At 40.4% G+C, this 16,516-nt stretch overlaps 1 protein-coding gene across 24 annotated transcripts in view; it reads left to right on the forward strand.

Annotated features, from left to right (window-relative positions):
- LOC104863465 (microtubule-actin cross-linking factor 1) overlaps nucleotides 1-16,516 on the forward strand; it is a 340,469-nt gene that overhangs the window by 298,651 nt on the left and 25,302 nt on the right. For all 24 annotated transcript variants that reach the window (XM_033767735.1, XM_033767743.1, XM_010625879.3 and 21 more), the window contains 13 exons: nucleotides 316-489; nucleotides 3,250-3,405; nucleotides 3,484-3,690; nucleotides 3,823-3,942; nucleotides 4,645-4,814; nucleotides 6,134-6,293; nucleotides 7,787-7,981; nucleotides 8,320-8,448; nucleotides 9,248-9,391; nucleotides 9,833-10,021; nucleotides 13,124-13,244; nucleotides 14,145-14,308; nucleotides 15,686-15,848. In XM_033767735.1, the coding sequence (XP_033623626.1) occupies nucleotides 316-489; nucleotides 3,250-3,405; nucleotides 3,484-3,690; nucleotides 3,823-3,942; nucleotides 4,645-4,814; nucleotides 6,134-6,293; nucleotides 7,787-7,981; nucleotides 8,320-8,448; nucleotides 9,248-9,391; nucleotides 9,833-10,021; nucleotides 13,124-13,244; nucleotides 14,145-14,308; nucleotides 15,686-15,848 (2,092 nt within the window). The remainder of the gene's footprint in view (nucleotides 1-315; nucleotides 490-3,249; nucleotides 3,406-3,483; nucleotides 3,691-3,822; nucleotides 3,943-4,644; nucleotides 4,815-6,133; nucleotides 6,294-7,786; nucleotides 7,982-8,319; nucleotides 8,449-9,247; nucleotides 9,392-9,832; nucleotides 10,022-13,123; nucleotides 13,245-14,144; nucleotides 14,309-15,685; nucleotides 15,849-16,516) is intronic.

A 16,516-nucleotide genomic window follows, 5' to 3' on the forward strand; every position in this document is an offset into this window, starting at 1 on the left:
TTTTATTGTACCAGAGATCGAACTTGAGTCCTTGCATTTGTGAGGCAGGCAGCAACACCACTGAGCTCAATCCCTGGCCCTTGTTATTTTTGATCCTAAAAAATGTTTTTTCTATTTACTCATGACAGCATTATTTTAGTATTAAGGAAGAATGATGGATTTTATTCCTTAATAGCTCAACAGTTGTACTAAATACAAAAGCAGCTTTTAAATCAAGATGAGACCTTCCTGGGCTTTTCCAGACTGTACTGGTGAAGCTTGAATAGTTGTCTTCAGAGAATGGATATTGATATGTTTCTTGTCTCTTTTTTGTAGGAACTGCATTCCCATTTGAAAGCCCTGGAAGAGACTTACAATCAGCTACTTGACAAAGGCAGGCTCATGCTCCTAAGCCGTGATGATTCTGGGTCTGGCTCAAAGACAGAACAGAGTGTAGCACTCTTGGAAGAGAAATGGCATGTGGTCAGCAGCAAGATGGAGGAAAGAAAGGTATCACCACCGAACGCTGTATTTGAACAGTTTACTTGGTGATGAGTAATGGTAATGTAATTATCATCTTGTTTCTATGAAGATTTTGCAAGGATTGGTATATTGTAACAAGTTGCAGACCCCATGCCTTCAGAGTTGTTATCTTCATTCTATTCCAGCTTTCTTTTCTATTTCTCTTTCCATCCTTGGCAAAATGCATTGATGAGTATTTCTACTGACAATTGCTTTGATAATTACTTCTCTGTCAGTTAAGATGTTACTGCCTAGTACTGTCCAGTGGTAGATTTTGTGTCCCATATGAACAGCCCATTTGTGTGACTGCTTAAAACAGGGTGTTGTTGGAGTTGGTGAATTGGGATTAGGAGGGTGGGAACAGGGCATTGGGAATGTGACATAATTTTCCACAAGGAATTTGGTTTGTAGTACATATATAAAATGCACGGAAATTTACTAAAAATGGAAAGAGAAGTAAATTATAGGACTTCCCACTATTCCCCCCAAATCAAGTTTTCTTCTGTATACTAGTAGAGAAAAGCAATCAAGATCAAGACATTTCCCCAAAAAGAATGTTATTTAATGAGTACAGAGTTTTACTCTGGTCTTTGCTAGTCAGACTGACTGTGAAGTAAGTATGCATGCAAACCTGTTGGCCATACCTGCTCAATACTTACTTAGAAGCATGTACCAGACACTGCTAGTTTATAGTGGAAATAATAAATGAGTGGGCCCTATTGTTAGGAAGTTAATGAGCAGAAGGACATAAGACAGATTTTCACACATAGAAATGAGCATCTTGAGAGAAGCATTAGTTTCACTCAATCCTTCTAGCATGGGGTTGGGTGATTGTAATATGAAGAGTGGCCGAACGACTTGAGTATGTGGCCGTATTCTAACCTGTGTACAGGCTCCTGCACAGGCAGAATGCAGAACTGAGACTAGAGAAGTTGAGGTAGATTCTGGTTTGTAATCAGGATGCTTCCTAAGAGTAAGGCAGAATGCCTTAAGACTTTGCTGGTCATCATTAGAACTGATCAAGCAGTGTCGGGGATTTAGCTCAGCAGCACTGCACGTGTCTTGCAAGCACAAGGTCCTGAGTTCGATCCCCAGTACTTAGAAAAACAAACAAACAGCTGTTTCCAATTTTGTAGGAGCATTGCATTTCAGGATTATGAAATCATTTACTAAATGTGTACAATGCTATATTGCTATAGTTATAATGATGGGAAATGCCAGCTGGCTAGGAACTTGGAGCACATTAATTTCTGTGACAGATTTAAGGCAGACCTTACTTATTGTTTTCTACCTGACTTGTTTAAATTGGATCAGTTTCTGTGTGTCCCTAGCCCAGTACTAGGGATCAAACCCAGGGCCTCATGCATGCGAGGCAAGTGCTCTACTACTGAGCTGTATTTCTAGCCCTGTACATTTTTGTAACATTTAGCCTAAAGTTTTTTGGGAGATTACTAAAGTAACCTAAAAGCACAAAGAAGAAAATAAAAATCATAATCTAACACAATCAGCTAGAATTAATGATAGTAAACATTTTGGTGTATATTTTGAATTTTTTTCTATGATTACATTCATTTTTAACATTCTATATATACTTTTCTTTTCCTCCTTCTAGTACTGGATTGAACCCAAGGAGTGCTGTACTAAGTCCCCAGACTTTTTTCAATATATATTTTTATTTTGAAATAGGATCTCGTTAAGTCCATAAATTACCCAGGCTCCACTATAACTTTGGTCCTCGTGCCTCAGCATTCTGAGTAGATGAGATTACAGGCTTTTACCACCATACCCAGCTTAGATATATTCTCTGTTGGTTGGTTGGGTTTTTTTTTGTTTTGTTTTATGTTTGAGACAGGGTCTCAGTAAGTAGTTCAAGCTGACCTTGAACTCACTGTGTGACCAGGCTGGCCTCCCAACTCACAGCGATCCTCCTGCCTCAGCCTCAGGAGTGCTGGGATTACAGGGGTGTGCCACCAAGCTTGACTTGGATATAAATTTTTAACAGCCTATTGTTTTGTTTTGCCTGCCCTGGGGGTTGAGCTGGCAGAAGTGATCATGGGGGTGGAAGTCCCTGAGGATGGAGCTTATGGACTCTAGAATTAGAGTGTGTTCCTGGCTAATAGCATTTTCCCTGAATGCCATCATTTTGCCGTTCTGCTCTAGATCAAAGTGTCTGAAAATTTACATCCAGTGGTATTGGATTTTTGCCCAGTTTTTGTGGTAATTTTTCTCATTACCTTTTCTGCTCTTGAGAGACATTTCAGATCCAGGCATTTTGTGTATCACATTTCTGAAAACATATATTCAGACAGCACCACAGTGGACATTTTCTTTACAGCTATATGCATTTCATTTAGATATCTCTGTCACAAAAAAATATATTAAGTGAAGCCTGCCCAGAGCAAGTTGCAGGCCCTGCAGCTCTCCCCACAATGGTCTGTTCACATAAATTTGTTTAATAGTTTTGCGTGTTCTTACATGTCCCAGGAGGGCAACAGTAGCTGAAAAAGGAACTTAGCCACTAATTATACACTTTCTTTTCCTACATAGAGTTCTTTTTCAGTTGTTTCACATTTCAATCCTAACATTAAAATGTCCACTTCTTTACAAACAAGGCATGTTTGGAGACTAAATGAGACTTCCTAGTTAGAGGTCATTTCATTTGGCATACAATTCATGTCTTTGCCATTGAAGCTATAATTCCTGAATTTAGCACTTTTTCTTTCTGTGTGTCTTTTATGTAAAATTCAGCTAAAACTGGAAGAGGCCCTCAACTTGGCAACAGAATTCCAGAATTCCCTACAAGAATTTATCAACTGGCTTACTCTAGCAGAGCAGAGTTTAAACATCGCTTCTCCTCCCAGCCTGATTTTAAACACTGTCCTTTCGCAGATAGAGGAGCACAAGGTAACTGACCGGTGGTATTACCTTCCTTTTGAAGGGAATAGTTTTTTCTTATCTTAAAAAGCAATGTTGTTCCCTCAGGTTTTTGCTAATGAAGTGAATGACCATCGAGACCACATCATTGAACTGGATCAAACAGGAAATCAGTTAAAATTCCTTAGCCAAAAACAGGATGTTGTTTTGATCAAGAATTTGTTAGTTAGTGTCCAGTCTCGGTGGGAGAAAGTTGTCCAGCGATCTATTGAAAGAGGGCGATCACTGGATGATGCTAGGAAACGGGCAAAACAAGTAAGTTATAAAAGATGTTAATTCATTGAACGGGCTTGGGCTGAATGTTTGTGTTTCTGGGATGGTTCTAATGAATGGATTTATGTGTAGTGTATTTGTTCCTGTTACAACATGTTTCTTATATAATTTTAGTTCCATGAAGCTTGGAAGAAATTGATCGACTGGCTAGAAGATGCAGAGAGTCACCTAGACTCAGAACTGGAGATATCTAATGACCCAGACAAAATTAAACTTCAACTTTCTAAGCATAAGGTAAAATTTAATTGCTCTTAAGTGCTGAGCTTGATATTCATGAAAGCTTATAGCATGCTTAAGATTAGAAATCAGAGCTGCATACAAGATGGTGAAGGGTTCCTTTTTTCTTCTCTTCTCACCACTGAGTCACACTTCCAGCCCCAAAGTCCCATATTATATGTAGATGCTGTCTAACCATGACATTGCTCTTTTAAGTAACAGTACAAGCACAGTGGTAACCAACCAAAACTATAGGCTTTTAGAATTGCTATGTATTGCTGTGTATTGCATAAACACATAATTAAGAAGTTCTTAGGGTAGGTTATTGTTAATTTTAGTTTGGTTTAGTTTTTTCTACTATATCTTTTTCTTGCAGTACTAAGAATTAAATACAGGGCCTCACACACTAGGCAAGCACTCCTCACTGAGGTACATCCCCACTCCCTTTTTATTTTCATTTTCAGACAGAGTATCACTAATTGGCCCAGTCTGGCTTTGAATTTTTAGTCCTCCTGCCTCAGCCTCCCAGGTAGTTAGGATCACAGACATATCCAGCTATGTTTGGTATCTAATCTGAAAACTCAAACTGTTTTGTTGTTGATCCAAATTAAGACATCATCTAAATTTTTGTGTGCTGAGGATTGAACCTAGGGCCTTGTAACATTTATTTTTTAACACCATTTTTGTTTATCATGTTTAACTTTTTCTTTCTGAAAACAGGAGTTTCAGAAAACTCTTGGTGGCAAACAACCTGTGTATGACACTACAATTAGAACTGGGAGAGCATTGAAAGAGAAGACTTTGCTTGGTGATGATATGCAGAAACTTGACAACTTACTGGGAGAAGTCAGAGACAAATGGGATACTGTTTGTGGCAAGTCTGTGGAGCGGTGAGCATGAATGCCCCTTTTTGGGTAGTGGCACCCCGAAAGTAACTGAAAGATGGTGGTGATAAAGCTGATGCATCAGTAAGGCGTTTTGAATTCAGCATTATGGTGTGATTTCAGTAAAGTGTATTACAGTTCTTATTTTAAACTTTAACCTTACTCTGTTAGCAAGGGAGAGGCCTATAAAATCATGCCAACAGTAACAGAAGACCAGAATCACAAATTTGTAAATCACAAATTTGTAACACCAATAACTTCTTGTACGCTCTCAATGTGTGTTAGGCACTATGTCGATTCTCTTTATACATTTAAGCATAACAGTAACCAGCCTTACTGAGCAGTTAGTACTGAATATGTTCCAAACAGTGCCTCTGAATTATTAAAGCTCATAAGAACCAACCAGTGAGTGGATACTATTCTTCGCATTTTATAAATGAGGAAATGTTCTCAAGAGGTTTCTTAACTCCCTTAAGGTCACTTACTAAGTGGCAGAGCTGAGGTTTGAACCTATATACTTTGGTTCTGTGTTACATTTTCATGTATTCTATCCACTGTGTTATGCTAAATATTACAATTTCAGGGCACTATTTGTTGTTCTACCTTTTTTGATGAGGCATCTGGGCTTCAAAAAGGCACAGATGGCCAGGGTCACATAAATGGTGTAGAGCTAAGAGTTCAACTCCTGACTACAGGCCATTACCAAAACTAACTGTCATTTTCTGCTTAGAGAGCTATGAAGTAATTAACACAGACCTCAGGTTACTAGGGTATGTCTTTTATCATTGGATTATAAGATTCCAGAAGCATCCACACCGATCTCGTGCACTATACTTAATACATTCTAAAGAGTGGTTTAAAAATGTCTGTGAAGCCAGGCATGGTGGCTCATGCTTGTAATCCCGACACTCCAGAGGCTGAGGCAGGAGGATTGTAGCAAGTTCAAAGACAACCTGGCCTACATAGAGAGTTCAAGGCCATTCCGAACTACATAGACCCTGTCTCAAAAAAACAGCACAAAACAAAAAAAATTTTTTAAAGTCTATGCATCTCTCAGTCACTTTTAAGTCTTAATTGTTCTAGCATGAAGTCACTATGTAGAGTTTCAGCAGTATTCCTTTTCAGTAGTTAGAATTGTGAGCTATTCATATGAAGAATCCATAAGGACAGGCCTGGTGTTGCACACGAGTAATCCTAGCAATTGGGCAGCTGAAGCTAGAGGATAGGGAGTTGTAGGCCAACCTAACCACAGATTAAAGATATGATTCAGCAAAAAAAAAAAAAAAGAATCCCTATGAATGGTGGAGTTTCTGTTCTTTTCTCAGGCAGCATAAGTTGGAGGAAGCACTGCTGTTTTCAGGCCAATTCATGGACGCATTGCAAGCACTGGTTGACTGGTTGTACAAGGTAGAGCCACAGCTTGCAGAGGACCAACCTGTGCATGGGGACCTTGACCTCGTCATGAATCTCATGGATGCCCATAAGGTGAGAAGCGACATTTAGGCTTCATAGAAGTCAAAGCCATTAAATCTTCTGCCTCTGTATGCCTTTTGATCTGTGTTAACCAACTAGGGGAAAAAGAAAGGCTAACAGGCTGTACTCTGCTGAGAGGCAGCTTGTTGGGGGTTTTTCTCCCCCATCTTTTTTATTTTGCAGTACTAAGGATCAAACTCAGGACCTTGCACTTGCTGGGCAGGTGCAGTACCACTGAGCTACATCCCTGGTCCTTTATTTTTTTTATTGGTACATTTTTGTAGCACATAATGATAATATTCCTTACAGGGAGTTGGTACTAGTATATAATACACTTTTTCCCCCAGTACTGGAAATTGAACTCAGGCGCCACTGAGCTACATCCCCCACAACATAATACATTTTAATTTTTTTCTTAGCCACTTCCCCTCTGCCCTCCTCTTACTGCTTTGGCTCCTTGCTTTCTGTGTTTAAACCTTTCTGAGATTCTGCATCAGTCAAAAAGAATTTACCAAAATTAGTTTAATTCAGATTTGGCAATGTGTAAATTTTGCTTTGAGGTTCTCTCTTTTCCTATTTCTCTTGGTTGAATCACAAAATGATTTTTGGGGGTGGGGGGGTACCAGAGATCTAACTCAGGTCCTTGTGCTTGTGAGGCAGGCAGTGGAACCACTGAGCTAAATCCTCAGCCCCACAAAATGCGTTTAAATTCGGGAGGGGACCCTTAAGATACTCATTTCCACTAATACCTAAAATAGAAATGAGTGATTTTTTTAAACCATTTTTGAACTAACATCCTAACACCATGCTCACCATTCTTTTTGCCACTATTTAATGCAACCTATACCTGTTATGTTTAACTGCACAATATCCTCTTGTTTCAACACAAAGTATTCAACTAGATCTTGAAATTATATCAAATTATTTTTTTATATCACGTTTCAATTTTTTTATTGGTATGTGTTTGCAGTACATAATGGTTGCATGAATCATGGAGTTTGTACATGTACATGACACAACTTAATTCTTTTTTCTCCTTGTTTTCCTCCCTTCCCATTCACAAAAAGCTCCATTTCCATTTTCCCCCATCAGTTCTCTTTTAAAATCCCTTTCCCCTTTCCGTCCCACTCCCTCCATCTTTTGTCCCCATTCCCATTTGAAAAACAAATCTCCCTACTTCCTAATATCAAATTCTTATTCTACAAACTACATGTGCATTCATATGTATATTCCATAATTTTAGAGAGGTTAGTATAATTATTCCCATTTTAAAGATTAGGAAACCAGGAGTTAAAACATGTTATCCAAAGTCATGCAACTCATAAATGCCTGAGCTGATCTGATTTCATCTGGTTTCTTACACATCATTCTGCCTGTCTCTGTGGATAAAAAAGACACATGATGAGGTCCTAACAAGGAAATTATTACTTTTCTCTGTGGTTTTGTTGCTTGAACTCAAACAAAATATTTATAAGACAAACTGTTTCTCCTATCTACTTTTCTAGGTTTTCCAGAAGGAACTAGGAAAGCGAACAGGAACTGTTCAGGTCCTGAAGCGGTCAGGTAGAGAACTGATAGAGAATAGTCGAGATGACACCACTTGGGTAAAAGGACAGCTGCAGGAACTGAGCACTCGCTGGGACACTGTTTGTAAACTCTCCGTTTCCAAGCAAAGCCGTCTTGAACAGGCCTTGAAACAAGTAAGAGACATTTTGGGAGCCAACCCAAGCCAGGGAATCTGGACATATTTGTTCTAGTTTCTTTATGATGATCAGCCAGTCTCAAACATAAAGTAAAAAATTGATACTCTGAATGTTCTTCAGGACTTTCACATTCAGTAGCATTAGAGAAATAACAAATACAGCTGGTTTTTGCAGATCTACAAATGAAAGATGACCTTGGTGGAGCTTTGACCAGTGCAGGAACTGCATGTCATACACTAAAGAATTCAGTCCCAGACCCTTTCCCTGGCATGTCCCAGAGTCTAGGACCTCAGCCACAGAGAGAGGCCCAACCAAATAATCCTTGGTCATTTCAGGCTGAAGAGTTTCGAGACACGGTGCACATGCTATTGGAGTGGCTTTCCGAGGCAGAGCAAACTCTTCGCTTTCGGGGGGCACTTCCTGATGACACAGAAGCCCTGCAGTCTCTCATTGATACTCACAAGGTAATCTAGTCCTAGGGTTCATTGGCCTGTGCTACCCATTACAGTGAGGGTTGCCCCACCACACGGGAAAACAGGGTTTGGAAATAGCAAGCCTTGTATAAAAAGGAGCAAAACCAGAATGGGCCATTCATTAGTGGGCATGAGAAGGGAAGTGAGTAGTCGTTTTTGTGACACCTTGATTCATGTTGGTTATAAACAAGTAAAAGAACGTACTATTACAGAAAGAAAATGCAGGCCATTTCCCTTTCTTTATTTCTCCCATTTGTTTGACTTACATTTGCAGATTTGAGCCTTGGTCTGACTCCAAGAACTGCTTACCAAACTTTAGAATATAACCCCTATCTGGGGCCTCTGTCTGCCCTAATAAAGTGGGAAATGCTGTTTCCTTTCCTTGTTTTCATGTTACCTACCCAAAGATTTTAATCTTGGTTTTGTCTTTGTATCCTGATATGGATATTTTAAAAATACTGTAGCGTTTTATAGTTGTCATTATATTTTTTCCAAGACAAATACTTTTAGAAATGTGGAAATGAATACAAATATGGTTTTCTATAAGAGAGAAAATAACTCAAAGAGAAAAAAAGAGCAAACCTCTGTGTCCCTTGTCCCTTTTTGGCAAATACCGTTCACCTTCCCGCATCTTGTAGAACTGGGAAAGAAAATACACAGGCACCTAGATACAAGCTTTTAGCGGCCAGTGTTTACGAAAAACGCTGAAATTTCTTACCCTGGTGAGTATAAGAAAACAGTGCTGACAGTACATTTCTTTCGTGTTTGTTTTTGAATCTTATTTGTTTAGGAATTTATGAAGAAAGTGGAAGAAAAGCGAGTGGATGTGAATGTAGCAGTAGCTATGGGTGAAGTGATCCTGGCTGTCTGCCATCCTGACTGCATCACGACCATCAAACACTGGATCACAATCATCCGAGCTCGCTTTGAGGAAGTGAGTCACCATATACCCAGGGATACAAGATTGTAGTGATAAATTAATACACAACTTTCTTATTCCCTCAGATAAGGAATTTTTTATTCACTATAAACTTGAACAAAATTTAAGGTGGCATTTTAGTAAAGGCTTCCTGGTAATGTGCAGCAGCCTGGAAGAATGGTGCTGGTCTTATAGTGATGTGTGATTCAGATAGACACATTATGTGTTTTCCTTTCCTCCTTCCTGGGAAGTCTTACGTGTACTGGGATGTACTATATCTACTCATTTGAGAACTGGCTGCTTGTTGTAGCTCTTAGCCAAGTTTTCTCACTGGGGCAAGAGAGAAGCTTCTTAACTGCTTAGGTGGTCTCTCCTCTAAAAAGTTGTGTGGATAAGATGAAAGGGGGCTTGGTGCTTGACCAAAAGAGGCCATGGTTTTCTTCCCTCTGCGCACAGGTCCTGACATGGGCAAAGCAACACCAGCAGCGCCTGGAAACTGCCTTGTCAGAGCTGGTAGCTAATGCTGAGCTCTTGGAAGAACTTCTGGCTTGGATCCAGTGGGCTGAGACTACCCTCATTCAGCGAGATCAGGAACCAATCCCTCAGAATATCGACAGAGTTAAAGCCCTTATCGCTGAGCATCAGGTATCCTAACCTCACTGGTGTTTTCTGTGCAGTCATGGAACCCATTTACTTTGCACTATGCACTCCTTTTTTAATTGTGCTTCACATATTACTATAAACTTACTTGCTTAAAACATTTCACTCTGACCTTAAGTTTCCATGGGTCGAGAGTCCGGTTATGAGTTGGCTGAGTCATCTCAGTAAACTCAGTAGGCAGAAATCAAGGTGTCAGTCAGTACTGCAGTTCTCACGTCAAGTCTGGGGCCCTTTTCCAGGTTCACTCAGTTTCTTGCAGTTCTAGGACTGAATTACCGATTTTCTTGGTACCTCTCAGCTCCTAGAGCAGTGGTGGCAAACCTACAGCACACTTGCCACAGCAGGCTGTCTGTATCATTGAAAGCTCTAAAAGGTTTACCATCACTGTCCTAGAGGCTGTCCTTGGGTCATAGCCACAGAGCCCTCTCACTGTTTTCAAAACCAGCGGGAAAAACTGTACAGTGTGCCGTGACAGAATCTTATATAATGCAATGTAATCAAAGGAGTAACTGTTCCACCATTTCATAAATATCACCCACGCTCAAGGAGGTTACACGAGGTATGCACACCACTGGCCCTTCTTGGAGCCAAGGGCCTATTTCCATTACATCTGGCTTCTGAAAGAGCTCTTGCCTGAGCCCAGAGAGGAAGGGCTAAGCTGGTGACACATGAGACCAAACAATGAGTGAAAGCTCAGTTATGGTATCTTCATAGCTTGTCCTTAGGAAGTAAGTACAGTTTGCACCATGGTAATTTACACTGGATGTAAGTAAGCATGAGTCTACTTAGTTTTACTTTTGTACAATACAGACTTTTTAGTTTGTGTAGAAAATTACTCGGGCAAGTGAGAACACACTATACTCTGGGGAGATGTTCCTATGTATTGACACCTACCCTCATGATCTCGGTCAAGGTCATCCTCCTTTTGGTCATCCCCACCGTCCCCTTTTGTCATCAAGCTCTCTCTTTCTGTGCACTCTTCTTTTGAAGCTTTCCGAGATACCCTTTCAACCCTTTCTTGCCCTCAAGTTACTGCCATTGTTGCCTCCCTTGTGTTCTAGCCAGGCTTCTCATTCCTGTCTTTTCTCTTGGTTCCCATTCACTCCACAGGCCCCTGTAGTCTACCTTCCCACCCCATCAGACCACCTCCCTGTGCATGCACATCCTCCTTTTTGTCTTACTTGACGTGTGGCATGGTTGGCTCTTTATTCTTAAAATCCCTTTGACTTCACAATCCTTTCACTTTTTTTCCTCTAATCTCCCTAACTGTTCCTTTTCAGTCATCTTAGTTCCTTTCTCTCTCTACTTGTTAAGGTTGGTATTCTCTGAAGTTACATTCTTGCTGTACTTCTTATACTGCTAATATTTATCTAGTCCAGCAGCTTTAGGAGTCCTCCATAAACCATGGATTTCCACATCTTTTTCTTCACCTCCAGCACCATTACCTCTTGAAGTCCAGACATAAAGTAAGCTAGAAGTGGCTCTAAAATTCCATTTTTATGCCAGGCATAGTGGCCTCCACATGTACCAGCTCTCAGGAGGCTGAGGCAGGATTGCTGCAAGCTCAAGGCCAGCCTGAACTATACAGCAAGATTCTTTCTCAAAACAGATAAAGTTCCTTTTTATCTTTGCCTCCTTGCATGGCCCTACCCTTTCCTTTCAAACCTGTCTCTTTCCTTACCCAGTTCCCCAATACAAAAGCCTGTGGGTCTCCCTGGTATCCTATTCCTTCTGCATCCAGCCTGTCACCACATCTTATCTGTCCTGCTTTCAAAATATCTATTGTCTTAATCATTTCTCCTTTGTACAGACCCTCACATGTTTTGCCTTAACTACTACAATAGTTTCCTGATCTCTCTTTACTGCTGGTCTCTCCCTGCACTCCACTGCCTCTCATCATCTTTTTTTTTTCCTCATCATCTTCTAATGCATGAGCATTGAACCTTTTGACTTGCCTGGGCCACACTGATTGAAGACAAGTTGTCTTGGGCCACATATAATTTAGTTAATATACCTAACAAAACTTACTTTTTAAGATTTGTTTATAATATAAAAAGGCAAATAAAGCTTGTTTTAATGAAACTGATGTATCAGGCTAATTTTTGATGTAAGTGATTGCAGTTCTTCATGAGTTCTTAAGGTGCTCATCAGAAATTTATTACCTAATTTTACTCTTCATGTATTTCTCCTTGAAAATAGTTGTTGGCAAATGTACTGCCTGTGTAATGGTCAAAGGAAGTGGTGTTAGCATCAAAGTGCACCCTCTCTGCAGTGTGTTTTGTTTCCTACATGGTCTGCACTCAAGCACCAAGCAATTAAGTATAAAAGATCTTGGTTAAAAATTACATAATAATGTTAAAAGTTCACAGTCTTTTGAGGCTGCATTAGTAGCTGTCCAGGGCCACATGCTACCTATGGGCTGCAAGTTGGACATGCCTGCTCAACTGCGTAGATCTGATCATGTCTCTTCCCTGGATCAGAATCCTTCTGTTGCCCGCATTGCTCTCAGGATTAAATTCTGTCCCTAATGCAAGGTCTTTTCTGATCTTGCTCCTACCTGCCTCTCAGCTCGCCCCTTGCCAAGTCTCTGTATCCTCTGCACAGCCAGTGAGTGAAGGGGGTCTTTGTCCATGAGGCTGTGGGGCTCCCCTGCTCTGTCCAGGCTGTGTACTCTGCTGAGACTGACGGCCCTCCCCTCATTCTTCATCCCTCAGTAACTCAGCTCAGCTTTCCTTGCCTCCTCAAACTGTGAGGTATGCATCCTGGGTCTTCTCTTGAGACCTCTCTGGCATTTAGCACTCTGAGTCTTTTGTTTTCATCACTAAACTATGAGTTCCTTCAAATTAGAGGCCAAGTTCAATCCCCGGTACCAAAAAAACAAAAAACAAATTAGAGGCCATGTCTTCCTTCTTCAGGCCTTTAGTCCTGATTTAGTTTCTTGCTCAATTAAATTTCTTAAAAGTAATGAGAGTACGCGAGGGCATCTGTCACTTGGATAGTGTGCCATGGACTTGGCCTTTAGTAGTAAGAAGTTGCTTTCTTTGCAAAAGAAAACTCAACTCTTTCCCATTTTTTTATACTTAACAGACATTTATGGAAGAGATGACACGAAAACAACCTGATGTAGACCGGGTCACCAAGACATACAAAAGGAAGAATGTAGAACCTACCCATGCTCCTTTCATCGAGAAGTCCCGCGGTGGTAGCAGTATGTTTCTAGCCCACTGATTAGCATGTTTCTGTTAATTGAAGATAAGCATTTTCTAAAACCATATTGGGTTTGGGCCAGAGATTTAGCTCAATGGTGCCACCACCACTTGCCTCACAAGCCCAGGGTTCCAAGTTCTATCCCTGATACCAAAAAAAAAATACTGGGTTTGAACCAAAATCCTTTTTTTTTTTTTAAACAGGGTTTCATTTATTTCAGGCTGGCCTTGAACTCACTATGTAGTCCATGCTGGCCTCAAACTCAGGGTAATCTTCCTGCCTCAGCTTCCCGAGTGCTGGTATTACAAGTGTGTAGCACCATGCCCAGCTTCCAGATTTCTTTTGAAACTCACTTTTCTTACACTGATTACTGTTTTGTTGAATTAGTATGAAATTTTATTTATTTATGTAGATACCAGGGATTGAACTCAGGATCTTGCATTTGCAAGGCAGGTGCGGCACCACTGAGCTAAATCCCCAGCCCCCTGAATTAGTATGAAGCTTTGAGGTTTGAAGCCTGTTCTTTTAGCAGTAGCCTTTTCAGTGTTTTGGTCATTGGTGCTATTTATATTTGCTTTGCACTGATTTCATTATAGCACATATAAGCTCCTGTATTACCCACTGCTTTTTTATTGAGTTGACATATCCCCAGTTCACTAAAATGGGCTAGAATTGGTGGGCGATACATAGGAGACAGGTAAACACTTGTTGGCTGGGAGGGAGGGTCGAGTGTTGGTGTTAGTACACTACCATGCCTCAATGTGGCCAAATCCTGCATTTCTTTTCTCAGATATTGGCTGGATAGCATTATGAAGATCTCCTGAGTTTGTGCACATAGCTGTTTCTCTCTGTGGAAGGATAAAACCAGCTTTTCTAATCTTGTGGTTATTTTTCTTTTTAGGGAAGCCTTTGAGTCAGCCCACACCTCCTCCTATGCCAATCCTTTCACAATCTGAAGCGAAAAACCCGAGAATCAACCAGCTCTCTGCCCGCTGGCAGCAAGTGTGGCTGTTAGCGCTGGAGCGCCAGCGGAAGCTGAACGATGCCTTGGATCGACTGGAGGAGGTAATGTCCCAATAAGTGGCCTTCGAGAATTTTTTTTTCTCCTAATCGAAACAGTCCTTCTGAGGCCCTTTTACTATGACCATGTAACTTCACCTGATTCTCCAGAAGTAGTCAGACCTGTGCTGAGCCAGTACTCCATTCTTTCAGCTCCCAAATGAGAAAAGACACATTCCTAGGGAAACCACTTACAACAGAGGAGCCCATGGCATCTGATTGTAGAAAACGAGAAACCAGGCAGTCTATATGAGTGTCAGGCCCCAGGCTTGATCACCTTCAGCATCTTACTATAGTCGAGAATCAGGAGCATAACTTTGAAAAGTTTTCTCCGTATGTGTAGCTTTTTGCACAAGTAACCATTATTGAGCCCTTTATGTAAATATACAGGTACACTATACAATTACTGAATAAGTCATTTGTTATAATCTTATTATCTTCACTGGCTCAAAAAAAGCAAGTCTATTTTGAATTATCATTGCCCCATATAAAAAAATGTAGTGCTGAATTTTCTAGTTTTTAAAACAAGCCTCTAATATCTTTTATATTTTTTTATTTGTGCCTGTCAAAGCAGCTATATCCGGAAGTGAGTGTTCTGTGTTTTTTTGTTGTTATTTCCATAGGTCAATTGAGTTTTAAGCATATTTGCTTCTGATGCCTTTTTTTCCCATTCCTTCCAACGATGGAACTTGAAAGACCAGGGGGAAAACTGCTACACTATTAACTAATTCTGAATGTGAATTGCTAATGTAATCCAAGTAGATGAAAATCTCCCTGCCCACTGCCTAGGCCTGCTCTTTTCTATGAAGGCCAAACATTTAACATAGACATCAAGTGGGCAGTTTGTTCCCTCTGGTGCCATTTCAAAGAAACATGCTTGGGTAAAGGGTTTGGTTCTTATTCTTTCAATCTAGATCTAATTTTCTCAACAAAATCTCAGAAAATGTTGGGAAATAGACCTGATGTGGTCCTGTGTGTGATTTCTAGTGTCTTTCAAAGCAACATGTAAGTGGTCCTAAAACCTCTCCTCTGGGATGGAATCCATTTCCTTACATCTAAGAGGATGATTCTTGACAAAGCCCAAAGGAAAAGCAAGCCTGGCTCCACCCATTCTCTTTCTACGTACTCATTATTTTCTGTGGTAGTTTTTTAGTTACTGTTTCTTCTGCTGCTGCATCATACTACAGCTCATGTAAGCGATCGTGGATTTAATGAAGGAGGCAGATTTTGCCTTCATAGAAGAGACACTTGTAGGTAGCACAGATAGTGCCCCTCTTGAAAGCCTGCGTGGCTTCACTGAATGTGTGAAAGTTTTGGTGTACTCTGGGCAGCTTGGAAGGTGCAAAACAGTAGATCATTTTGAAACTTCTGATTTCTGTCTAGTTGAAGGAATTTGCTAACTTCGACTTTGATGTATGGAGGAAAAAGTATATGCGTTGGATGAATCACAAGAAGTCCCGGGTGATGGATTTCTTCCGGCGCATTGACAAGGATCAAGACGGAAAGATAACACGTCAGGAGTTTATTGATGGCATTTTAGCATCCAGTGAGTCCACTTGCAATTCCAAACACAAGTCACACTTGAATTTCTTTTTCTTTTTTTTTGGTACCAGGGATTGAACTCAGGTCTTGGCACTCGTGAGGCAGGAGGTGGAACCACTGAGCTAAATCCCTGGCCCTGCACTCGAATTTCTTGCACTTACTTTGTGGAAGTTGTGTCATTCTACAAAACAGTCTTTCTGAAGTAAAAGCTATAGTTCTGGGAAAGAAATAATGCAAACCATGTATTAAAAGTGGTCTAGCATTTTGATGAAGAGAAGACTTATTTCACTAGGAATTTAGAAAGTCTTCATAGATACCTTGGGGCAAACACAACACATTGGAGGTTTGGGTAGGAAGTTATCTTTTATGAATGATGAGGGTCTAAGTAACATATTTAAAAAATAATTTTTTCATTAAAACAGTTTCTGTCATCTCCGTAACAGCTCACACAGTGTTAGCAGAACATATAGTTGAAGCATAAAGTGTTAAATGACTTCCCAAGATCACAGAACATTTCTTGAGCTATGCAATCTCACACAGCATAGTCACAGATAGCCTATCTACAGAGGTAAAATGTGAGCTGAGCTCCAAGTGATGAGAACGATCCAGACATATGAAGATTTATGGGAGGAGCTAAGAAGCACAGGGAACAGTATTTGTGAGGCACTGACT

This window comes from Fukomys damarensis, unplaced genomic scaffold (genome assembly GCF_012274545.1).
Source record: "Fukomys damarensis isolate Sample0158 unplaced genomic scaffold, DMR_v1.0_HiC HiC_scaffold_23, whole genome shotgun sequence".
Lineage (NCBI taxonomy): Eukaryota > Metazoa > Chordata > Mammalia > Rodentia > Bathyergidae > Fukomys > Fukomys damarensis.